Source organism: Chiloscyllium plagiosum, chromosome 6 (genome assembly GCF_004010195.1).
Source record: "Chiloscyllium plagiosum isolate BGI_BamShark_2017 chromosome 6, ASM401019v2, whole genome shotgun sequence".
Lineage (NCBI taxonomy): Eukaryota > Metazoa > Chordata > Chondrichthyes > Orectolobiformes > Hemiscylliidae > Chiloscyllium > Chiloscyllium plagiosum.
In genome coordinates, this window is record NC_057715.1 from 56,932,809 (window position 1) to 56,942,064 (window position 9,256).

Below are 9,256 nucleotides of genomic sequence, written 5' to 3' on the forward strand. Positions count from 1 at the left end.
TTGGAAGCTGTGGGTGGGAGATCTCCTGAGGTGATGAGGTTCTGTATGGTCTGGGAGGTGATGGGGGGTGGGGTCATGGTCGAGGGGGTGGTAGGAAGAGGTGTCCTCGAGTTGGCGTTTGGCTTTAGCAGTGTAGAGGTCAGTGCACCAGACTGCCACTTCGCCCCCTTTATCTGCTGGCTTGATGATGAGGTTGGGATTGGAGCAGAGGGATTGGAGAGCTGCACGTTGTGAGGGTGAGAGGTTGGAGTGGGGGAGGGGGGTAGACAGGTTGGGGCAGTTAATGTCCCGGCGGCAGTTGGAAATGAAGAGGTCGAGGGTGGGTAATAGGCCAGCGCGGGGTGTCCAGGTGGATGCAGTGGGTGCCTATCCAAGAATCGCTTAAATATCCCTAACGTATCTGCCTCTACTACCACCGCAGGCAGTGCATTCCACACACCCACCACTCTGCGTAAAGAACCTACCTCTGACATCTCCCTAAACCTTCCTCCAATCACCTCAAAATTAAGCCCCGTTGTGATAACCATTTTTGCCTTGGGAAAAAAGTCTCTGACTATTCATTCTATGCCTTTCAACATCTTGTACACCTCTATCAAATCGCCCCTCACCCTTTGCTCCAGTGAGAAAAGCCTTAGCTACCTCAACCTCTCTTCATAAGGCATACCCTCCAGTCCAGGCAGAATCCTGGTAAATCTCCTCTGCACCATCTCTCAAGCTTCCACATCCTTCCTATAATGAGGTGACCAGCACTGAATACAATATTCTAAGTGTGGTCTAACTAGGGCTCTATAGAGCTGCAGCTTAATCTTGCAGTTCTTAAACCCAATTCCCCTGCTAATGAAAGCCAACACACACACGCCTTAACAACCTGGGTAGCAACTTTGAGGGGTCTATGGACATGGATCCCAAGATTCCTGTGTTCCTCCACACTGCCAAGAATCCTGACTTTAACCCTGTATTCAGCATTCAACTTTGATCTTCCAAAATAAATTACACTTTTCCAGGTTGAACTCCACCTGTCACTTATCAGCCCAGTTCTGCATCCTGTCAATGTCCTGTTGCAACCTACAACAGCTCTCCACCAACCTTCGTGTCATTGGCAAACTTACCAACCCACTCTTTCACTTCCTCATCCAAGTCATTTATAAATATCACAAAGAGCAGAGGTCCCAAAACAGATCTCTGCAGAACACCACTGGTCACAGAGCTCCAGGCTGAATACTTTCCATCAACTACCACCCTCCGTCTTCTATGGGCCAGCCAATTCTGTATCCCCACAGCCAAATTTCCCTTTGTCCCATGCCTCCTCACTTTCTGAACGAGCCTGCCATGGGCTTATCAAACACCTTGTTAAAATCCTTGTACACCACATTCACTGCTCTACCTTCAAATGTATTTTGTCACATTCTCAAAGAATTAAATAAGGCTTATGAGGCATGACCTGCCCCTCTCAATGTCATGCTTGACTGTCTCTAATCAAACAATGGTTTTCCAAGTTATCATAAATTCTATGTCTCTGAATCCTCTCCAATAATTTGCCTACCACAAGACTATTGTAAGATGTAAGACTGACTGGTTAGAGAAAAACAAACTCAACAAAAGTAACATGAGCACATTCATAATCTGTTCTCCCATAAACAAATGTAAAATAGGTTGCTTTTATTTGCATAAGCTGAAATGGTGTTAATAGCAAACTCGAGAACTGGAATTTCCACTTTTACAGGGTGAGACAGAAGAGATGCAACAAAAGTCAGTGTCATGGTGGGAAGGCTTATCTTCAGCTATCCTGCGGTGAAGGAGTCCAGAACAGTTGTGGCTCTGTGCTGTTAGAATTCTTCCTGAGTTAGTTGTAGGAATGAATGGGCAGGTAAGAGTTGATGTCTGTAGGACTGAGAAACTGCAAGTTAGTTCATACAGGGGAGAACCCACAAGGTTTAGGAGAAGCCTTCAATCATTAATTCTTTGGTGCATTTGAAAAGCTGCTAGAAGCATTTGTTTAATGCAACTGAGCAAAATTCCTGATGAAGGGCTTTTGCCCGAAACGTCGATTTTCCTGCTCCTCTGATGCTGTCTGACCTGCTGTGCTTATCCAGCACCACTCTAATCTAGACACTGAGCAAAATTAGAGTTTAGTGGAAACTTGGGTAGATTTTAACTTGGTAAAGTTAGCTGTCAGTGAAAAACCGATCTTGTGGCCATGGTTAAATACAGATTTGGAGTCCAGGGAAGCATGAATATAGGCCAGGGGGTGATTAACTAAAGAAGGAACAATTGTTGAGACAGCCCATGACAAAGCAGCTCTTGAGATGGAGTCTCCAGGTTAGTCTACCAAAAGCGATCCTCCACGTTGGAGAGACAGGACACCAACTTGTGGAACATTTCAGGGAACAATTCTGGGAAACACCAACCACTTCAACTCCCCCCTCCTACTCCGCCAAGGACATGTAAGTCCTGCGCTGCCTCCACTGCCAAATCCAAACCACCTGACACCTGGAAGAATGCCTCATCTTCCGCCTTGGGATCCTCTACTCACACGGCATCGATGTCGATTTCACCAGTTTCCTCATCTCCCTTCCACCCACTTTTTCCCCAGATCCAACCCTCCAACTCAGCACCACCCTCTTGAACTGTCCTACCTGTCCATCGTCCTTTCCACCTATCTGCTCCGACCAATCACTCCTCCCACCTACCAGCTTCCCAGCTACCTTCCCCCTAGCCCCACCCCCCGACATTCCTGATAAAGGGTTTATGTTCGAAACAACAATTCTCCTGCTCCTCAGATTGGTGCCTGACCTGTTGTGCTTTTCCACTGCCACACTTTGACTGCCTAAGAAGAATTGTAATTGCTTGTGAAGCTCAGTGAGACTTGATAACCCACCATGTCATTAATGTTTGGGGTAGTTATCAAGAAATGTGTGGCATCAGACTTTATTGAATTATCTATTTGATGTGCACTGTGGGATGCTCAATCACTCTATATTACCCATGCTGATCACATCTTAATTCTGTGTTCAAAAATAAAATGTATATTTTATTGTAGGTTATATGACTGTTCTAACTTGTGTCATGAAGTATTATTATTTGTTAGAATCATGGAATCATCATTTTTTGAGTTCCCTGGGTCTCTCTCTGCCTACTTTATGAAAGAAAGGTTATTTTGTCTCTAACCAAATTGTGACATTGAGTCATAGAGTCATACAGTACGGAAACAGACCTTTTCTTCCAGTTCATCCATGCTGACAACAAAGTTGGCAGTCTGGGATCAAAACATAAATTGGAATGTGATATTATAGTCATGTAACAAACATAAACATAACATTACCTTCATTTTTAAAAATTCCTAATGCCTGCAGCCACAAATTAACTTTATTAAATCACTTGTTATTGCATGTCTATTCTGTAAGAGTTATTTTCTTCTTGAAGCTACACAAATGCTAGATCTGTAATATGTCTTTTTGTGTTTGAGTCATTATACTTTTAAACTTTTTTTTGTCAGCTTAGGTGCTTGATTTAATAGTTATTGACTTTTAATCAATGAGACAATTTAACTTTTCCTGCAGTGCACCATGTTTCCAAATTCCCTCTAAATGTAAGCAACACAACAGCAAATTCAGAATCTGAAAGTAAATGCTAAAAACTGTGGTGACTTTTATGCTGCAGAGATGATCAATTGATTCATCCACCCAATGCTAAAGATACTTCCTCTATGGTGTATGTTGATCGAAAGAATGAGAAAGAGAACAATCTATTTTCTCCCCTTTCCAAAGAATATTTTCCTCTCTCTCTTTCCCTATCCTGTCTCCAGGTTGTTAGATTACTTATTGTCAGCATTGAGGGCTAATGCTGAATATCCTGAAGGTTCTAGAAAACAGACACATGCTAAAGGTACTATGTGCTTTCGCCACATCATATGCTTTTCTGCCAGTGTATATTCTCGTGTATTAGTCTCGCCTTTGTAATTTTGCAATCCTCCACCCAACCAGTTTTTGGGTGAGATTCCCTGATCTAACAAGAAGAGGACGATGTGGCAAAGTTAAACAGTAGAAATTTAATCCACCTAACAGATTGTATCCATATCTGTAAGGTGAAAGTGTCTTGTTCTAATGGGATAATTAATGCTTTTGAAAAAGAATTGCAACAGGTATCATCCATAGATCAGAAAGAAAATGTAATTTGCTAACCTACTTAACACTATTTGGTTGCTTGAAAACCTCCAATCACAGCATGAGGAAAGATATTAAGGGATGGTCCAGGGTCACTTTTATTTTGTATGTTTGCACCTACAAAGATATTGCCAACTTGTGGGCGGCACGGTGGCACAGTGGTTAGCACTGCAGCCTCACAGCGCCAGAGACCCGGGTTCGATTCCCGCCTCAGGCGACTGACTGTGTGAAGTTTGCACATTCTCCCCATGACTGCGTGGGTTTCCTCCGGGTGCTCCGGTTTCCTCCCACAGTCCAAAGATGTGTAGGTTAGGTGAATTGGCCACGCTAAATTGCCCGTAGTGTTAGGTGAAGGGGTAAATGTAGGAGAATGGGTCTGGGTGGGTTACGCTTTGGCGGGTCGGTATGGACTTGTTGGGCCGAAGGGCCTGTTTCCACACTGTAGGTAATCTAATTCTAATTCAAACTTTCCAAAGGCCTTGCTGTGTTTTATCAAATGGAAATGCAATTCTGTACCATCTGATCCCAGACACCTTTTTTTGTCACATAATCTAGAGCTGGAGTACACAATGATAGTGATTAGCTATTATCAGCCATGCATATGGTGGCCTCTGTCCTGTTTCCACACTGTAGGTAATCTAATTCTAATTCAAACTTTCCAAAGGCCTTGTCACATAATCTAGAGCTGGAGTACACAATGATAGTGATTAGCTATTATCAGCCATGCATATGGTGGTCTCTGTGTATGGACAATGTGGATGTCCCACCTCCATGAGGCACCATCTGTGCAGTCATCAAATTAGGTCAAATGCAAGTATGTTGCTTGCAGAATATCAAGAACACTGGTTTCCATTTCCTTCACTTTTGCCTGTATTTTAGACACCAAGTTCATATACTTCCAAATTTGTTTACAGTTCCAACTATAGCAACTGTCATTGATTGTGTCAAATAAAAAGTTAAACTGAGGCTATGGACAGCAACAGAAATTTGAGCGTTTGACTGGTTTCATTTTATCTATGTTCAATTTTCCCAACTTGTATTGGGACAACATGAATATAGTTCTTAATGAGGAGTAAGGAGTTCTTAATTCCAAATTAAGATGATGTGGGACCAAGTTCAAGATATAATTTAATTACTTAAACATCCTGTCAGACAAGGGAGACCTAAAGCCTGGCTAGAACCAGCCTGTGTGTTAGGTGTCTGCTTTGAGGTGATTAAACTGTCCCCGTCTTGTTGGAAAACTAGAGTCCAACTGGAAAATCTCCACTTCATTTCAGTACTCTTTACAAGATTTTTAAGTTTTGAGGTAATGGTTTTGAAAGAGGTGATTATGAAGTTGCTTTAGCTCCATTTCATTTGCTGTCACAGCTTCAGAGGAGAAACCAGTAATCTTACCACTGTCTTGATGGAGACACATATGTCATCTGCAGTTTCTGATGGTTATTCAATAAAAAACAATAGTAAAAGGGGATTACTGACTGTGAAATACCCTGAATGTCTTTATTTTTGAGAGAGGCGCGGACAGAAGGATTGAGGCAGTGGAAATTACTCTACTAGCCCCAAATCTGCCTCCATTCCCAACTTTGGCACCAAAAAAAATTTAGCTATATATAGCTAGCAAAATTAAGTAGCCAAATTTTCTTTAAAAATCTGCAGATGCTGAAAATCCGATTCAATATCAGATAGTGCTGGAGAAACAAACAAGGTCTGGCAGCGTCTGTAGAGAGAAAGCAGAGTTAACATTTTGAGACCAGTGCTCCTTCAGAACTGATGGCATCTAACATCAACCTCTTTCTCCCTGCATCATCTCTCATTAGCGTTAAATATAACTTTTTCCTAGATGCTATCCATCTGGAGGAGGGTTACTGGACTCGAAATGGTAACTCTATTTTCAATCCACAGGTGCTGCAAAATTAGCAATATTGACTCTCAAAATAAATCCTGTGTCACAAAGAGATAAATAGCAGAACTCTGACTTTGATATGGCCCTTTAAAATGGCACTGCACAATAGTCATGAAATATGATTCATGCAAACCTTAAATAGATCACAGGATACATTTATTTGATTGCTTGAGTGTGTTAGGAAAAATTTCTTCTTAACCTGAAAATGAAGCAGCTAGTGTTTCTTGCATGGGCCTCAATGATCATGATGAAGTCATACTCGCAGGAAGTTGGAGGATTAGTTTTACTGCTGCTTCCTTCATTCAGGTGATAGCGTGTGGTCTATGACAATCTAAGCAAATTGTAACTTTTAAGCAAAATTTAGCCAAGATTGTTGGAACCATTGATTTTAAAATCATCAGGCATTACTGAATCAACAATTGTATAAATAATTGCCTTTTGAGGTTATTCAATCAAAATTAACAATATTTTGAAAATGTGTATAATTAAATTGGAATTGATTAGTAACACCTCTCTTGCCTTTTCTGTTTTGTTTCAGAACCAGTTGACTGTTATTGGGAGCATCTAAGTGCATGGTGCAACTGAGGAACACTTACATCATTATGAACTTGTGGCCTGAACAATAAGGGAGTGAACAATTTAGTTTTGGCATATTTGAATATCTGAGGACATGAAGTTGACCTTCACTCAAAAGACGAGCATAACTTGGCTGATGTGTTGGAAACTTCCTGTCACTTGAAGTATTATTCATATTTAGTAAATCTGAAAGTGAGTCTCAAAGAAATGTAAAATCTAGATTATTTTTAAAAAAAGAACTACTAACCGAAAGCATTTTGTAAATTAGGTTTAGTAAGTCTCATTTGAGCTGTCAAAATGATCGATTTAAGTCACCTAACAGAGGAAGAACAAGTCTCTATCATGAGGGTGCTACAGAGGGATGCAGAGTTACGAAAAGTCGAAGAAAAGAGAGTCCGGTAAGATTTGTAAAACATACTTCTGCTAACAAAAATCTGTTTAAATTGTTTAACATCTCTTTTTGGTATAATAATGAGCAAGGTAGGTGGCAGCACTCATCATGGTTCCAGAAGAGAGGCTAATGTCTGACCAAAATCATTGATTTTTGAGGAAGTGAACCCTATATCATATATTTGTACTGTGGAATTCTGTTTTGTTTTGGCAAAAGCACTAAAAAACTAATACACTAGCAGAAATCAGTGGAAATTTAATGTAAAATGTAGAAATAGATTTTTGAAAACTGAAAGAGGAATAACTTTTTATTACAGGGAGGATGTCCAACCGTGGAGTACTCTGTGCTGTATCTAAAAGCCTGATTTATTTTGGCTAATAACCCAAATGCAGAAACTTATTGCAAAGCAGTCAAGTTTGCTGATGGTATCCATTGCGCTGGGGGTGGAAGTGAATGGACAGTGGAGAGTGTAACTAGGAGTCCCCGGAATAATTCAGACAAAAATTTACTAATGGACAGAAAGCTTCCAACAAATGAGTGTTGGAAAATATTCCAAGCAAAAATGGCATGCAAATTTATTTTCTAAAAACCTGAGGGTATTACAGATGTGACAAAATAGAAAGATGTTGCAGAATAGCAATATTCAGTAAAGTATACATCTGAAACATTTACTGAAGAAAGGTGTTTTGGTTAGACTACAACTTTAGGTCTAACCAGTTGGATTACCAAAATCCATTGAAGAAGCCCATAATCTTGGATGTACTGAAAGTAGAGCCATGAGGTAGATTTCCAGTAGCAAAGGAACAAGCTATGAAAATGCGAGAGAGAAATTGACACCCTGAAACTCGGACTAGAAAGGGCAGAAGTCATATCCTTGCACTTCCGTAGTATGGGAATTTAGTGTGAAGCTTAAATCCATTGGATTTCCATTTTAAGCTTGCTGCATCAGACATGCCAGCAATTGTCGGAACTTATTTAATCAGCCCATCAAAAATGACAAAAGCTTCTAGGTAAGAGTGAGGTAGAGATGCTGGTCCATCCTAAATTTGATAACTTGCACATATATTTCATTCTGATTGTATGCCAAATACACACAAGGTTAGATGATCATCAAGTACAAGCATTGTTTAAAGGAAAGCTGCCGAATGTAAGTTTGTTTTTACAGACCCTTGGCTGTTTCTTTGAATTTGATACGTCTTCGTTTTTAATTGGGGAAATCCTCCTCCGTCTACAGACTACATTAAAAAAAATCTCATTCAAAACTGGAATTTCATTTGGATCAATGTATGATTTATTTTGAAAAGTTCTCATATACCCTTTATGTAACCACGACCCCAATACCCAATAGGATTGGAGAATATTTTCATAGAAGATTTTTGAGAGAGTAAAATCTCTAACTATTTTTTTATAGATATTTTTATTAGAAATTTAACATTTTTACAAGTTTACAAAAATAAACAAAACTCTCAAATATAAACATTGATATACAATTAAATCAAATATACAATAGCCAAAATTTAACAAAAGAAAAAAATACCCGAAAAAGAAAAAAAAAACAAAACTCAACTATCTACTAATCTAACCTACAACTAACCAGAGTGTATATTTAAGTCTCTTACATGCTCGGAATGTGTTAACATCAGATGTAATAAAACCCGTATTCGTGTGGGATTCCTCTCCTAAGGGACCCCGGACCAGCCAGATTTGTAATCTCAATTAAATAAAAGCCCTTGTTAGGATAGCCGAAATATCTGTATTTATGTAATTCAAGAAGGGCTGCCATATTTTATAAAATAATTCGGTCTTTCGGTGCACCATATTTGTAAGGAAGTCAAGGGGAATACATTCCATAATTAATCTGTGCCAATTTGAAAGTCCAGGGGGGCCCTCAGCCACCCAGGTCACCAAAATATTTTTCCTTGCACAGAAAGAAAGAATAGAAAATAGTCTCTTCCCGTACGTATCCAGGGAGGGAAAGTTCGAAAAGCCCAAGAGGAGAGATACGGGGTCCACTTTTATTTCCATTCCTAAAATTTCTGTCAGGGTACTTGCTACTTTAGTCCAATATCCACGGATCTTATGACAGGTCCATAAGCAATGTACAAGAGTGCCCACCTCTATTTTGCATTTAGGACACATTGGAGATGCTCCTGCCTTAAATTTTGCCAATCGAACCGGTGCTATATGGGCCCTATGAAGTATCTTCAACTGGATAGCCTGGGT

The 9,256-nt window shown here is 40.0% G+C and overlaps 1 protein-coding gene across 5 annotated transcripts in view; it reads left to right on the forward strand.

The window, feature by feature from the left end:
- The window catches only part of sytl2a (synaptotagmin-like 2a), a 123,584-nt gene that overhangs the window by 23,894 nt on the left and 90,434 nt on the right, over positions 1–9,256 (forward strand). For 4 of the 5 annotated variants that reach the window (XM_043691610.1, XM_043691611.1, XM_043691612.1 and 1 more), the window contains exon 2: positions 6,605–7,040. In XM_043691610.1, coding sequence (XP_043547545.1) covers positions 6,940–7,040 — 101 coding nt within the window. In that variant the 5' untranslated portion in view covers positions 6,605–6,939. The remainder of the gene's footprint in view (positions 1–6,604; positions 7,041–9,256) is intronic. The other variant, XM_043691609.1, reaches the window with a different exon arrangement.